The sequence below is a fragment of the Macrotis lagotis genome, chromosome 3 (assembly GCF_037893015.1).
Source record: "Macrotis lagotis isolate mMagLag1 chromosome 3, bilby.v1.9.chrom.fasta, whole genome shotgun sequence".
NCBI lineage: Eukaryota > Metazoa > Chordata > Mammalia > Peramelemorphia > Peramelidae > Macrotis > Macrotis lagotis.
The window spans coordinates 164,485,525-164,502,775 of record NC_133660.1 but is presented as its reverse complement, the minus strand read 5'-3'; the positions used below and the strand labels follow the sequence as shown (position 1 = coordinate 164,502,775).

Below are 17,251 nucleotides of genomic sequence, written 5' to 3'. Positions count from 1 at the left end.
TTTTTTTTTTTTTTTTAAGTGCTAATCCTCCATCTGGAATTGAAGATGAAACTGCAGAAAATGGGATATCAAAACCGGTAGGTTTAATTATGACTTTTATCAGACTAGTATGATGTTTTGTTGAAAAGTGGTTTTCTTTACTTAAAATGAGCTTCTATGAGTATAGAATTGATATTATCCAAAAAAGGCATTGAATTTGTAATCTAAAGATCTTGGTATCAGGTATAAAATAGTGAACTATATATGTGAACAAATCACTTGGTCTCATCCATAAATTGAGGATAATGGTATTGATTATCTAATGCACAGGATAGCTTTAAGGAAAATTTTTTTTAGAACTTCAAGAAACTATGTAAATTAAAGCTGTTATTATTTTTTCTGCTATTTTAGAATATTATAGAATTAGAATATTATATCCATAATATATCCAAACCAGTGGTTTTCTCATAATGGATAGTCAAGTAGTTAAGTAAAATTGATAAGTAATACTCTGAATTTGATTAGGTTTTCCAGTGCCTCCTTAGTCAAAGAATTATAAAAATGTAGGCACTGAGTTACAGAGTACTTGTGTCACATCCAAATCATGAAATTGCTCTGTATTTGTCAAAATGTTCCCTGGCTTTTAGTTCCCTTTTTAGTTATTTCATTGCATACATAATAGAAGGATGGGCAACTGTCTCCATAGGAATTCTCTCTCCTTCCCTGTTTACTGTGGCTTGGAGTCTCCTGTTCAATCCCCACCCCCTAACTCCTCGTATAGTTTACCCTCTTGTCACACTTTTTCTACCCCAGACCAGTTATTCATTTGATGGTAAGGTCAAGGGGAAAGGAGAATTATATATATATAAACCCTGCCATTTCTCTATCCAATCCTTTTCACACATTTTTCCTCCTTCCACTCCCTTAGCTTCCTTAGTGTTTGGACTTGTTTTCACCTAATCCCAGTTTTTTTTTGATAAGGTGATTAGGATAGATTGAATCTTATTTTCCTTTGAAATATAAAGAAAGAAACTAAATTTCTTATTCAAAGCCTCAATATAAGAGTATTGGGATAGCAGGCATATAGAACTTTTTTACTCACTATATATTTATTTTTTAATTATAGCATGTAAAATTCTTTGAACCTTAAAAGATCTCTACATTTTAGTGATAAGAAAATTCATTAAAAACTGAAACTAGATTCCTTTGTATTTGATTTTCCAGATCCTGGCATAGTGTAGTCATGTAGTCACTTAATAAAATAAATACTCATTAATCAATTGCTTGATTCCATATTAGGCTTGAGAGAAGATCTTGTTGAAAAACAAAAGTTGGTATAATAGAAAGGGAAGTGTGAATATATTCAGACACACACACATTCTTAAATAAAAAATATTAATCTGAAAGGGGTAGAAGTGGGAGTGTGGTTGAGCAGAGGAAAAGAATGGTTAGAACCAACCAAGCAGTAATCTCCACATTCAGCCCTAACTCCTACATCTCTATATATATGAATCCTTGCATTTCCTTTCCAGCTTTTCATGAAAGTAAATCATCATTCCAGTAGCCTGTCTAGCTGAGGGAGTTCCTGCTGTCACCACATTTAGGCAGGGGTATTATGTGACCCTGGCAAGCCAAAACTATAAAGACATTTTCCCATAAGAACATTGTGGCACATAATGTTTAGTTTCTGTTGTACTTTTAAGTTCATATGACTTTTAGGGCTTAAATAGAGACTTCACTATTGTTAACTTTGTTTCTTTTGAGAAGATGTGTTCAGAAAAGATCCTATAAGACACGCTATCCTAAATTTAGTACTGTTTATGTTTTAAGCACCATAGAGTTAGAGCTAGAATATGTTCCATTAAAGTCACTAAGGCCAAACTTTCCTGCTTCTTTCCTCCACCCTCCCTCCCCTCATTCCATGCCCCCATTGCCTTCTCTTTTATACATGAGGAAATTGAGGCCCAGGAAAGCTGTTAGATTCCCAAGGTTTTATATTGGATAGTAAGTGTCAGAGCTAGAATTCAAACCCACTTTCAGTGTGGAATAGCATTAAAAAACATAAAAAAGCATTTAAAAAAATCGTCACCATTTTCATGTCACACTTGGTATAGTGTTTCTACCTAGGATTGTGTCAGTAAGAAAAATATTTTCACCTTTTATACAGGAAAGACAGAAACAGTGAATTGCCCAGCTTGAGCATTTATATGAAACTATATACTCCAGCAGTGTTATTTTGTCACATTTCCTTATTGACTTCTTTGTGGTTGGTCACAAAGCTGTCAGTTGGAACCAAAAAGACAGCTCCTTCACAAATGACTCATGCATTTACCCCAAAGAGAGGTGCCTAGATTTAACCACACTAATATTTACATTCTGCTGTATACTCATTTACTATACACCATATCACTTAGAAAAATGTGCCTGAATTCCTTACGTTTCCTGCTTCATATGTAATATCAAACTCAGAAGTAGAAATGATAAAACAACTGATCATCCAGTGAAGGAAGATTGTCTTCTCAAGATAATTAAGGAAATTGTGCCTTATTATCATGGTATACTTTTTAACCTCTTCCAGTCCATGTAATAATGAATAAGGTAACTGATAAATCTTTGATATTATTCTCTTTGTAGAAGGTGACTGAGACTGAAGATGATAGTGAGAGTGACAGTGATGATGATGAAGATGATGTTCATGTCACCATTGGTGATATTAAAACTGGTGCACCACAGTACGGGTAAGTTAAGTTTTGTTTGTTTTGTTTTTTTGTTTTTTGTTTTTTTAGGGTTTTTTCCAAGGCAATGGGGTTAAGTGGCTAGCCCAAGGCCACACAGCTAGGTAATTATGAAGTGTCTGCGGTAGGTAATTATGAAGTGTCTGAGACTGGATTTGAACTTCAGGCACCCCTGGCTCCAGGGCCAGTGCTCTATCCACTGTGCCACCTAGCCACCCCTTAAGTTAACTTTTAAAAGAGTAAAATTTAAAAGACTTGTGAGACATAAATGCATATATCAAACTAAAATAGTTGGTTATTGTGTTCTTTTTTTCATTTTTCTACCTTTCTTTAACTATCAAATAAATCTGAATTTAATTTTTACTACAAATAGTTGTGAATTTACTGAATTAAAAGGGGAAAATAATGTCACATTAAATGGAAAGTTTTTCTCACAATAATACAATACAAAAAAAAGTTTTCCTTTTTAGGTAATCCTACTTAATATCCACACACATGTGAAATTAGGTAAAACAAACATGGAGTTATTTCCATAGGAATAATGCTTTCTCATGTGCCAATGTGGTATAATTGTGAGCAATTTTACATAGAAATTAATAGTGTTGATGAACAAGTACTCCCTTGAGTTGTTTGCGAGCATCCAGTTTGCATTCTCATCAATTGGCTGAATAATTTAAAATAAATTCAGAATAAAACAAACGCTGGTCAGGAACATGATGGTAGTAGGGTATACTTGTATATGTCCTATTATCACAGTTTTTCATTCATTGGCTTACCTAGAGTTCAGATTTAATTTATTTTCCCATCTACCAAGACAGGTATCAAAAACAATTTCAATGGTTGATAATATTAGTGTCCATATTGTTGCTGCCCTGCCTTTATTTAGTGTTCATAGTTTAAGGGAAAAGTCACATAATTAAATTTATATCGTCTCTGTGTTGTTAGGCATAATTTATTATAGCACATAAGTATTGTACATCAGTTCTATCATTGGAAGAGAAATATATTAGAGATTTTGGTGTCTACAGAGAAAATAAATTATCTTCTATTTGCAAATTCTACCACGAAATTAGAGGTTCAAAATGACTTTAGGATTTATCCAATGTCTATACATAGCTATTATACATCTCAATGTGTGAAAATTTCTTTCTGAAAGGGGGGAAAAATTTGACAAAATTTCATTTGTCGGCCTCATACAATAACACCATATAAGTTCCTTTGTTAGGACAATCTGCCTTATATCAGAATATCTTACTCTTTATTTTAGACCTGTTTTCTTCCTTTTTTTTTGTCACGATAGAAAACATCTTATTCTGTGTCTAATGATTTTAAAGCATTCTCAAACTTATTTTCTTTGTACTTTTCTTCATAAATTTTTTCCAGATCTTTAATCATTTTGTAGGTTTTATTCATCTTCTCTACTTCTTTTCTTTCTCACATTGTTTACTCATATGCTAGATAAATTAACCACAGTTTTTACCAGTACTGAAAGGAAGACATGTTAGTGTAGGTGTGCTTTATTCCTATTAAGTAACTTTGTTTTCTGATTTCAATTATAAACTTTTTACCACACCTCTTTTCTTAGACACCTATTCTTTGTTTCATGTTTTTCGATACAAATTTTGATGTTCATTAAGCTGCCTTATTTAAAATATTTAAGTTGTAATATTCTTATTTCTTTTATAAAGTCATTTACTCTCTCAAACAGTTCAGACTCCCTTTTAGACAGTAACAGGTAGAAAAAGTAATTATTGAAATGCATAATTACTGAAATATTTTGTGAGTAAAGGGCATATAAGTTCCCATTATACTCAAAGTAATCAATCAAGTAATTCTTAGCTCTTATTAAGTGCCTGAAAATGTTACATATGCAATAAAAGGAGCGATTCCTACTTGGTAAAGAGCTATTGACAGAATTGATTTATATCAATTTTGTTCCATTTTTCAAGGTTAGGTATTAATGATGAATAAAATACTGGCAAGCTAAAGATTAATAGAAGAGAAATAGGAGGACATGTAAACCATACGTTGAAAAATGAGTAAAAATAAATGAAGTTCCAAAGATTTCTTTTTCTTAAAAAACTTAATACAAGTCAGTTTTTTCCCCCATTATAAGTCTTTAATCTCACTTTCTTCTGATTCTGTACTTTTTTATTCCTCAATTCTATAAATCCTTTATAGCAATTCTATAAAACATGTTAGAGGTCCCCTCTACCCCTTTTTTCTTTGACTAGTTTATGGAATTTGTGAATTTGGGTAGATAATAGTGCATGAACTGTTCATCTCTATTTTTTCACTATTTGAATAGCCCAGTCATGTGCTGAATAATGTTTAACATGAGTCAAGAGGAGCAAGGTTTGAATTGGACCTCAGAGAGATATGCAGTCCTATGGAAGTCACTTCATTTTGTTTCTCCATCTGTGAAATGGGGCAATAACACCTGTAGTATCTGTCAAAAGACCAGAGAACCTATCTTAGCAGACAAACGTCTTACTTGCCAAACAGAGGGTTTGTCTGCCAAAGGCAATACTAAGTTTGGATAGAAAATCTTACAAAGTATTACAGATAGTGGTGAAAGGAGAAAAAAAGTAAAGTCGGTTTAAAGAAAGCTTGTCAAGATACACAACTAGAGCGGCTAGGTGGCGCAGTGGATAGATCACTGGACCTGGAGTCAGGAGTACCTGAGTTCAAATCTGACCTCAGACACTTAATGATTATCTAGCTTTCTGACCTTGGGCAAGTCACAACCCTGTTACCTTGCACACAAAACCGAAAGATAATATTCTTACCAAAGTTGATCACCATTATCTTGGAAGCCATCCAACAGTATATATACACAAAAAAAGATTCCTTATGAATGGTGAGGTATCCTTCAGATACTTGCTAGTACTGAATATTTTAGACTCCAGAACTTTGTAAAGCAAACTGGAAGAGACTTGTAATTATTGTAACAAATTTGGTCTGTCTGTCCACACTCAAAAGACCAATTGTTGAAGATCTATTGCCCAGTTTTCAGTATGCATTTAGGTAGGATTGAGATAGATCTTCTCCAATAATATATCTGAAATGGACAATGTGGACAGACAACAAATTGACCTCACAGTTGACTAGGAGGATGAAAGTAGAGTAGAGTACTTTAAGTAGATTGTAAAGTTCCTTTAGTAACCCTAAACTTTCCATAAAAACCTAGACCTGCCTTTTAAATGCTAAAATCCTTTTTTTTAGGCTTTTTTTTGCAAGGCAAATGGGGTCAAGTGGCTTGCCCAAGGCCACACAGCTAGATAGTTATTAAGTGTCTGAGGCCTCATTTGAACTCAGGTACCCTACTCCAGGGCCGGTGCTCTATCCACTGCGCCACCTAGCCGCCCCAATGCTAACATTCTTATCTGTAATAATAGTAATAGTACTTTTCTCAGGGTTGTTTTGAGGATCAAATGAGATCACACGTAAAAGTATTTTGTAAATCTTAAAGGACCATATAAAATAAAGACAATATTATTAATATATACATCTACCTCTGAAGGACTAAATGAGTCACAGAGGGTGTGGAGAGTTATATAGGACAATGATATCACAAATAGAAACTGAAACCTGTTGTTTACCTATTGACTTAGAAAAGCATGTATTAGCATCTATATTTTATTGTATTTTTATTGTTAAACATTTCCCAGTTACATTTTTCACTTAATCCATTCTGCACTACAGTGGGGTAGATGTGAGTTTGACACCTGGTACAGGAGATGTGAACAGACTGCAACATGGAAAGCTATAAGTATCAGAGGGAAAAGATGTCTTGAAGGAAGCATATGATAGGAAGACAGGATATGGTGATTGGTAACAGGTAGACCTCCAGGTTTATCCATTTGGTCCTCCTGCAGAGTCATTAGAGAAAGAAGAAAGAATGCACTGGGTTGGGGGGCAGCTAGGTGGCGCAGTGGATAGAGCACCGGCCCTGGAATCAGGAGTACCTGAGTTCAAATCCGGTCTCAGACACTTAATAATTACCTAGCTGTGTGGCCTTGGGCAAGCCACTTAACTCTATTGCCTTGCAAAACCCTTAAAAAAAAAAAAAGAATGCATTGGGCTGGACTCCTTGTTCTGTTCTTTTTCTTTCTTTTTTTTTTTTTAAGGTTTTTGCAAGGCAAACAGGGTTAAGTGGCTTGACCAAGGCCACACAGCTAGGTAATTATTAAGTGTCTGAGGTCGGATTTGAACCCAGGTACTCCTGACTCCAGGGCCGGTGCTTTATCCACTACGCGGACCCCTTGTTCTTTTGGGAATACATGAATGATCTGTCATAGATTGGATGTGAATTGATAGTGAACTTAAAAATTAATGCATTCAGAAATCCATTGGAGTAATAATGTAACAAATCTCTGCCATATGAGAAAAATAGAAGTGGCACTGAACAAAATAAAGATGTAACATAAGACACACAGAGGGGTTCTTTTCTAGAAGTTAGACCATTTCTAGGGTGTGGAGAGAATGAATCTCAAACTACCTGGATAAAATTAATGACAAATATTTGTAAAAAATCATGACCTAATTGTTATTCTATTCTTTCCCCAACTCCTCTACCTCTATAAAAGTAGTTGAGAAACGCTTTTCATCTATACAAAAATCTTTATGAGAATAAACATTTGTAAAAGATGTATTCTTTTTTCTATTTTTTTATTAAAGATTTTGAGTTTTACAATTTTTTCCCCAATCTTACTTCCCTCCCCCACCCCCCCACAGAAAACAATTTTTCAGTCTTTACATTGTTTCCATGTTGTACATTGATCCAAATTGAGTGTGGTGAGAGAGAAATAATATCCTTAAGGAAGAAACATAAAGTATAAGAGATAACAAGATCAGACAATAAGATATCAGGTTTTTTCCCCCCTAAATTAAAGGAAATAGTCCTTGGACTTTGTTCAAACTCTGCAGTTCTTTATCTGGATACAGATGGTATTCTCCACTGCAGACAGCCCAAAATTGTCCCTGATTGTTGCACTGATGGAATAAGCGAGTCCATCAATGTTGATCATCACCCCCATGTTGTTGTTAGGGTGTACAGTGTATTTCTGGTTCTGCTCATCTCACTCAGCATCAGTTCATGCAAATCCCTCCAGGCTTCCCTGAATTCCCATCCCTCCTGGTTTCTAATAGAACAGTAGTGTTCCATGACATACATATACCACAGTTTGCTAAGTCATTCCCAGATTAAAAGACATTTACTTGATTTCCAATTCTTTGCCACTACAAGTAGGGCTACTATGAATATTTTTGTACAAGTGATTTTTTTTACCCTTTTTCATCATCTCTTCAGGGTACAGACCCAGTAGTGGTATTGCTGGATTAAAGGGTATGCACATTTTTGTTGCCCTTTGGGTGTAGTTCCAAATTTCTCTCCAGAAAGGTTGGGTGAGTTCACATAAAAGATGTATTCTTGATAGCATGAGTCAGGACAGGTTTTCAAACAAAATACATCAACCCATATCCTTTATAATCACAAAGTTGATTCAAATCTTAAATCCCTATGTACTTATTGTTTTAATGTTTAAAAATAGTATTTTATTGTATAGAGTAAAATGACATCAAAGACAAGGTACCTCTAATTCAAACATTCAAAGTTATAGATGGTTCCTGAAAAAATATAGAAGTCCAAATACCTTTGTTCACTCCTCTGACTACTGTTAACACAGGAAACATGATTTTTATGTCTTGTTATGTAGAAAATACATGCACAGTATATAATCTATATTCTAAAAGGGATTCTCTCTAGTTGGTTAGGTCCTCAGTAAAAACACTGCTTTATTTCAATAATCCCAAGATTATTGCAACAGTCAATTCAATGATATTACTTTTTTAAATTAAAAAATTTTAACTATTCAGAAAGGAAACAAAGAATTGTTTTTCAGAATTTAATGAGTTCTGGGGTAGCTTGGTGGTGCAGTGGATAGAGCACTGGCCCTGGAGTCAGGAGTAACTGAGTTGAAATCCGGCTGCAGACACTTAATAATTACCTAGCTGTGTGGCCTTGGGCATTCCACTAAACCCCATTTGCCTTGCAAAAAACCTTAAAAAAAAAACCCCAAAAAACCCTTTACTTGAAACTTTTTTAAGTCTGTTCTTAAAGTTTGTGTTTACTCTTAAGTGACTCAAAGTTTCAAATCCCTAAAGATTTTGATATTCTAGGACTGTCATCGAGAAGTTCAGTTAACAAGTTGAAGTCAGATTTTTCTTGTAGGAAAAAAATGAAGGAAGTTTGTAGAGAGACGTTTTGATGTAAGACCATTTCCTTTGGATTGAACTTTTTTGTTTTGCAGGACTACATATAAAGCATAAAGTAAGTTTAATCTGTAATGTTTAATTTGACATGTTTGATGAAATCCCAAAATAGTTGCCATAGGAAGGAAATAAAATGCATACAGAAAAATACTTTAATTTTCAAAGTTGTTTTCAAAATAAAAATAACATTGTTAGACAAACTCATCTTAAGGTAGGGTTTCACCTAGTATAGTGTTCACCATGTTTTTTATCTTTGTTACTTCAACCTAGGATTGTGAATGATTTTAAATTCCTAAAAAAGGTTTTTTTATTTAAAATGATTCAGAATCTTATGTTGAAGTACAAAGATTTTGTGTGTGTAGTTTATTTGAATAATTTGGGATTTTTGCTGACTTGCTACTTTGATTAAGCTTCTTAATGTCATTTTTTGCTTTTAGGAGCTATGGAACAGCACCTGTAAATCTTAATATCAAGACAGGAGGAAGAGTTTATGGAGCAGCAGGTAAAATTTGTGTATTGGTGTGAGTAGAAGTTAAGATGAAAATATTGTTAAAAGTTATTATAATTCAGGGGGAAGTTAAAAATCAAGGGTGGCAGAACTTTGTTTACTAAAGCCTGCCATTAGCCTTTTTGTGTGACATTTCCAGTAATTTGTAATTATTCTGACTTAATAAATTCTCAGTCATATATATATATATATATGTATATGTATATACATATACATATATATATATATATATATATATGTAGTGCAGATATCTGTTACTGCTGTGATATTTGGGTATTTTAGTCAGTACTGAGTTATTCCCATAGAAGACGTCCAAGATGGTGGCAAATGCATTTTGCCATTATATGTCTCCTTGTTTTATGTTTCACTTGGCAATTATCAGAGGACTTACAAAATTATCTTTATTTTTATAATTATCAAGTCATACTATGATTGTGTCATATGAGATAACAGCTGTTGCAGTTGTATCTTTGAGGAAGCATATAGTTCTATAGTAAAGGTTGCTAAATTCTGTCCTTAATCACCTATTTTATTCTGTCCTTAATCACCTATTTTTATATAGCCAATAAGCTAAGAACAAAAATGTTTATGTTTTAAAATTTTTTACAGTACTGAAAAAAAATAACCATTTTTAGTTATATAAGAACAGACTTCAATCCTTGATTCTCAGGTAGGTTCATAGTTTGCCAACCTAGGCTTTTTAGAATCAGAATTTTAGTAATCAGCAGAAAAACAGAGGAATATTACTCTAGTTTTCATTCAGGTGAGTGATGTTTTTCTATTGGGAAAACTTTAGCCACTTTAATGTGTGCCTAGATTTCTTTTTTAATTTAATTTTTATTTTTTTCTGGTTTTTGCAAGGCAATGAGGGTTAAGTGACTTGCTCAAGGCCACACAGCTAGGTTATTATTAAGTGTCTGAGACTGGATTTGAACTCATGTCCTCCTGACTCCAGGGTTGTTACTCTATCCACTGCACCATCTAGCTGCCTTGATTTCTCTCATATTTTATAGAAATGAGGAAGTTGTCATGTTCACTAGTTATTATTGAAATTCTATCTTACTGTGTATGCATACACAATGCTTATGTATTTGGCTTTTGTAAAGTTGTGGAACTTATTTTTGGATCATGACCCGGTGCTATTTTGACATTTTCATCTCTACTTGCAACAAATCAGGGGAAGTAATATTAGAGTCTAAATGTCAGCTTCACTGTCTTTGATCATGAATCAGTTTGTTAGGGTAATTTTGATTGATCTTTACAATTTTTTTACTTCTTTGTCTTTTATAATTGAATTTTATAATTTATAATTGAATTGATTTTATAATTGAAAACCTTTGAATAGGTCAGTTGCCAACCTTTATACTAGTTTGCTACTTCTCACGTTATATTTAAAATCCCTAAAGGTCTTAGTTGCTGTATCTCTGACAGGTAGATCAAGTGTGTGCTGAGGTGGTTTTTAAGTTCTTTTGGTTTCCCAAGAGTGATTGATGTATCTGAGTATATAGTCTTCAGAGAATTCTTATTTTCTATGTTGATATCCTTTATTCCATCTACTTCCAATTTTTTTTGACATTGATAGCTTGTTTAGGTCAGGTTGAAATTATTTTATTTGCATAACAGCTCATCTTTAGCTCACTTTAGTCTCCTGCCATCTTTTTAATCTTTGTTTTAAGTCAGCAATCTGATTATATCACATAGCTGTTTTGTGGTGCTGATTATATCCAATGTTTGCTTATACTTTTCTTGAAGAAGTTTTCATGGACAAACATAAGTCTCTTTTGTAACCTTTGTCCTCTCTTGTTTTATTTGTAAATTGTTTCTGTACCTTTCTGTTCACCTTTTTATTGAAGACATTCAGTATCAATATGTTTAATTACTTTGGAAAGGTATTATTGAATTCTTCATAGAGTTTCTGTAACCCTGTTCCCTCAGCAGTAGTTATTGTCATATAATTTACAGTCGTATTGATGATAGTTTTTACATTTCAAGACGAACAAGTAGTCCATGAAACATTTCTGGTGGCCTTGGAACAAAAATTTATTTTTTTATTTGCATCTTCAATGGGAACATTTAGGGCACCAATAGCTATAAGTAGTCTAAATGTTAACCATTTTAGTGCTTTCAATGCCTTTTTCCCCCTCTCCATTTTCCCCTCAGGACAGATGCCAAAAGGCTTCACCTAGGACCTTGCTGAGTTTCATAGTTTTTTTTGTTTAGCCTTTTGAGAGATGAGACTTCTTTTATTTAACTTAATAGTTCTTGGAGAATAGACACAATTTCTTGCTGAGACTGGGCTCGCAGTCTTTCCATCATGAAAGGCTGCTAGAGTTTGCTTTCTACGACAGATTCTTTGACAACCTAGGATTTTCTTCATATGTTTGGACATGGGACTTTCTTAATTTGCGTACTTGTTAACTTTTTCCCTGCCTTTTTTTTTAAGAAAGTGAAATTAGCATATCTAACATTTACATCATTTGAAATTGGTTCTCATTTTTCTCATCTATTATTGAGGGGTTTGGATTCAACTCTTAGGTGCTAAGAGCTCCAGTTTCTCAGTTGAATCTCATTTTACAGTGAATTTTCAGTCTCCTCTCCTCCCTACTCCTTCCCATTTCCAGCCTACCCCCCACCTTCCCTCCTAAACAGGATAAAACACAAACATCTTAACCCTGATACTTTCTGAATCCAGCTTTCCTTCCAGTTTTATTTCATGATACTACTCATTGTAAATGTTTTATTGCGCAAATTAACTTCAGGGACCAAACAAAAGCATTATGATTTGGTAGGTGCAGTGTAATATAATACTTTAGAGGACTGCTTTGGACATAGGCAAGCTGTGTGATAATGCTCAAATCACAACTTCTTACTGCCCCAGGCATTCTTAAGCTTATAGATTATTGTCTAGTGGCCATTCAGCATCAATAGAAAGAATCCTTACTTATACTGGTGAAAGCACAGATTAAAAATCTTTTGATAGCAAATACTTTTTTAGCTTTAATCTAGTTGATGTTTCTAGATTTCCCCTTGGCAGATAAACAAACAAATAAAGGGTTCTACTACTTATCTTTTTTTTCTTTCACCACTTAAAAATTTTATTTTAATCTCCCTTATTCTTCCTTAGCATAAACTGTCTTGCATTGTAACACGTGGCATGTGAATTGATTACATTTTGTTTTCATAGCTAAATAGCTGTTACATAATTTTCTCTAATAGGAACAAAAGTTAAAGGTGTAGACCTTGATGCACCTGGAAGCATTAATGGAGTTCCACTGTTGGAAGTAGATTTGGATTCTTTTGAAGATAAACCATGGCGGAAACCAGGTAATATCACTCATTTATACCACAGTACACAGTGCTTAGGGTTAAGCAGGCATTTGTATAGTAATACTTATTTGAATGAGTCATAATTAATATCAAATTTTTTGAATTGTTTCTTTTCCTAATCAAATACTTAAATAAAATACAATTTTGTGTTAGATGGTTTATTCTTATTTTTTCTTCAGTAATGCTTTAAAAAAGTAAGATCTGTACACTGTATTTAGATATATTAGTCCTAATTATATATAGGTTTATCTTGAACAGAAAAGAAAATATGATTTTAGTGAATTAGAAATATTAGTAATTGCTTTAGAAAGGGAATATGTATGTATATAAAATTTTCTCTGTATTTGTAATTTTGTAGAATGTATAAGCGCATTTGTTTTCCACTAACATACTAACACTAAAAAAAAATAAAACCAGTATTCAGAAGTAGTGTAGCTTCAATATAGCTGATTATTTTTGTAATGTATTTTGTATTAATTTGCTATATAAAAGTAATTGAAAGTGGAGAGAACCAGACTATATCTGTGTATTTAAAAATGTGTTTATTTATAGGTGCTGATCTCTCTGATTACTTTAATTATGGTTTTAATGAAGATACATGGAAAGCTTACTGTGAAAAACAAAAGAGGATACGAATGGGACTTGAATTAATACCAAATAAAATTACGGTAATTAGTAAATATTCCTCTTTTTTCCCCCACCCCATACCCAGTCACTTTTCCCCCTGTAAAGGTGGTTAACTGCAATATTACTGCAGTTTAGAATGCCATTCTTTCTCCTTTGTTAATGAATTTGTTCTTTTTCCCTTCCCTTCCAGAGTTTCTCAGTAATGTTTCTCAGTATTGTTCTAACTTTCATGTGACAGACTAGCTACAACTAGTAGCTTATTCAAAATTGTGTGGTATCTTAATGGGGAATATGTTATTTAACTTAGGCCGAAGACTATACTATGGAAGTTACACCAGGTGCAGAGATCCAAGATGGCAGATACAATCTTTTTAAGGTGAATTTTAGTAAATTATCCTTGGTTGCTCTCATTTTTGTTCTTGAGTATGCTTCCCATACCACTACTTATAGTGACAAGATTGAAGTGGAAGTAACTACATTTTTTTAAAACTCTCAGCTTCCTGGTGACTTACAAATTTGCTGAATTGTTTTGTCTCCACTGCTGCAAGCATGTGAGTTATTAAGTAGCCTACTGTACTAACAAATGCCAGGTGAAACTGTTTGTACTTTGTTACATTATTTTAAATTATGATATCATTTTAGAATATTAAAATTACATGCTAGCCCATTGCCATATCTTTGTATAGATAGGTCATATAGCATTACCCTTTAATAATGGAATTGGATTATTTCATTTTTTATACTTCTCACATGTACCCTAAAATAAGATAGCAGTTTATCTATTTTCATTTAATACTTATTTTAATGATGGAAAAACCCTTTGTAATTTAGTCTTAATGAAAACATATTAGCTATCCAGTGAATGCCCAGTATTATACAAGGGCAAGGACTAGACCCTTAATCTGATTAGAAGAAATAATTGTACAGTTACATATTTTTCCCTCACCCCAACTGAATCTACACACCTTTACCCTCATTTACATGTGCACACGTAACATACTTGATAGTAGATTCAAGACATAGTTATTATGTTTTTAGTGCACACACATTTCTTCTCCTTTTTGAGACCCTGGACTTTATGGAGGCTGGCACTGGGGAAAAGGTTCAAAATAGACACTATTGAAAGATGTACTCTGGGTATTCCCCTATGGACTGGATGTGAAATTTTATACCCACTTTTGGACTGTTACCTCTCCCCCTAAAATCGCTGTTTTGTACAAATGCATGTACAATGTTTCTAGAAATGTCAACTCCACTGGAAACCCAATTTTCTTAATGCTGCATTAAATTTCAGTTGCATTTTTTTTACATATGGGGTAAGTATTGGTCTTTGCTGCAGATTTTTTTTATTGTAGTAGATTATATCTCATTCTGAATTTATCAGAATTTGAGGGTGCTTTCTTAATTGTATTCACCTTTTCATGTAGCTGAGTGTTTTTTTATCTGCTCAGTGATAATTAAAATAGAAGGATTGTTTTAATGATGAAAAAACAATTCTCTTAAAATTTTTCTCCCATTCTTTTTCTGTGCTCCAAATGAAAGCTCTTTTTCTAAACAACTACTTCTATATGCTTTACTTCCTTTCTTCCACAGTGGACTCCTCTAAACCAGGAGAGACAGAAAGTGAAAGGGGCTTGGTTTCACATTGTAGGCAGCCATAAGAGTGAGTTATGAATGGGAGGTACCATTCTAGAAATTAGTCTAAAGTTGCTTTCAAATGCAAAGAAATCTTTTGAGTGCTTCAATTCTGTATTTGGTATCTTGAATGAATTAAGATTTTAAATTCCAATGTGTTATCTGGTGACTTATCTGGCAGGGTAATAATATCCTTAGCTCATGTTCTAATGGAGAAATTATGAGATTAATATTTTTTTACATAACAAGTTTGTTTAAAAAATCTTGGAATGTTCTTTCAGGCTCTAGAAAAAATTTTACTAATTGGCAATTTTTGTAGAGTAACAAAAGGATATTTGACATCTTTAATCTTATTGATTTAAATTTGTATATATCAAAATTATATAATTCTTATTAACATAAATTAAAGATTCCTTTATTTTTATATCATTCCTTACAGGAATCCTACCTGCTTTTTATCCAGCATTATAGAGAATTAATTGATTGAAACTTGTAGTCTCTGCCCTTAGAATTTGTTATCTGGTTTAACTCATCAAACATTTGTATACCATGTGCATGCAGAACAGTTAGATTCTGAAGAAAATCAAAAGTTTAATACTATTAAGATCCCTACCCTAGACTTAAGTTACTAGAAGAAAATCAAAGTTAAAAGTACCTATATTTTAGAATATAAATAAGAGAGATAGATTGTGCTCTGAGCATTTTCTGAAGGGACCTCTAGCTGAAATAATCAGAAGGCTTTTCTCTTCTGCATTCAGGGTACTGTTAAACAGAAGTCAGAGGTAGGAAAATATGGGGAGGATTCAAGAAAGTGTTGAGTAGTAGACTTATTTGATTAAAATGGAAGTTTTGTGAAAAGTTGTAGTTAGAAGGGACTCTAGAGATTGTCTTGTCCAACCCCCTTGCATTTTATCTAAAGAATTGAGGCCTAACTAGATTGTGATTTATACAGGCACTTAGGTGGTAAGATACAGAGCCAGGAATTGAAACTGAAAATTCCAGATTCCAAAGAAAGGTAGAGGTACACAGAATTTAAAATTAAAGGATCCAGGTTTGTTTCTCAGCTCTGTTGTTCATGACTTTCATGTCCTTAGGCAAGTCATGAACCCTCTGGGTCTGAAATTTCTTATCTGAATAGTGAAATGTTTGGCTTTTGCTCACAGCTGAGACCTCTGGGAATTGCAGCAAGTTGAAGATTTAATTTTATCTACAACACATACATGTTCCCAAGGAGCCGTGTCTCTAAGTCCATGCTCTTTTTACCTAGGGTTTAGGAATACTCTTCCTCTCCTTGCCCTTCCTCAGCCTCTCAACTTTTTCCTTTATTTCTCCACAATTTGAGCTTTCATTAGTGCCTCTAGGGATAGAGGTGCAGTTGTAACTCTTCAAGTTGATAAGCCTGGAAGGAGCTGACAGCAGATTTCAGTTGGGGAATGGGAAATATGGAAGTCTTGAGACTGAGATGACCACTGGGTAGCAAAACCTAAAGAAGTAGGGCACATTCTTTGAACAGGTTGAACTAGATGGACTCTGAAGTCCTTGCCATCTCAAAATCAGTTTGATTCTATAAATTTAGTATTCACGCTGGTGTTGATACTTAACAATCTACCTAACTTACTAGGTAGAGCAGGAGCCTTTGGATTTCTTTGAGCAGGGGATATAAAATGTTATATAGGATATTGAAAGGAGAATAAAATCACGAAGACTGATTCAGAATTCTTTGCAGTAGTCCTTGTGAGAAATAATGAGAACATGAAGTGGGATGCTAGTATTGGTAATGAAGGCATAAAGGGTTATTACAAAGGAAAATTTGGTACCAGAGGCAGGACAGATTGTTGATAAATTCATGTGTATGCTATTCATCATCAATGGGTTGAGCAGCTTTTGCTGCTTAGTGATCTTGGTTCAAGTCAGAATTATCTTGATCTGCTGGTGAAACACCTGTAGTAAGTTGGTCTGGAACTTGAAAAACAGCTCAGAGAAGAATGAGGGGGTGATATAAATTAAACCCTGGACAGTGTCTAAGTTTAAGTGATGGGAGGAAAAAGAATAATTAACCTAAAGGAGACTCAGATCCATTAGAGAGCTAGAAGGACATGTCACAAAGACTTAAGGAAAAAAGGAGATTTCAAAAATGGATATGTTCAGCTATGTCAAATGTAGCAGA

General features: G+C 33.7%; 1 protein-coding gene across 9 annotated transcripts in view; it reads left to right on the top strand.

Moving 5' to 3' along the window:
- FIP1L1 (factor interacting with PAPOLA and CPSF1) overlaps window positions 1–17,251 on the top strand; it is a 100,561-nt gene that overhangs the window by 7,651 nt on the left and 75,659 nt on the right. For 5 of the 9 annotated variants that reach the window (XM_074229427.1, XM_074229431.1, XM_074229432.1 and 2 more), the window contains exons 3-8: window positions 20–77; window positions 2,614–2,717; window positions 9,425–9,489; window positions 12,712–12,819; window positions 13,375–13,490; window positions 13,757–13,825. In XM_074229427.1, the coding sequence (XP_074085528.1) occupies window positions 20–77; window positions 2,614–2,717; window positions 9,425–9,489; window positions 12,712–12,819; window positions 13,375–13,490; window positions 13,757–13,825 (520 nt within the window). The remainder of the gene's footprint in view (window positions 1–19; window positions 78–2,613; window positions 2,718–9,424; window positions 9,490–12,711; window positions 12,820–13,374; window positions 13,491–13,756; window positions 13,826–17,251) is intronic. The other 4 variants (XM_074229433.1, XM_074229434.1, XM_074229429.1 and 1 more) reach the window with 1 other exon arrangement.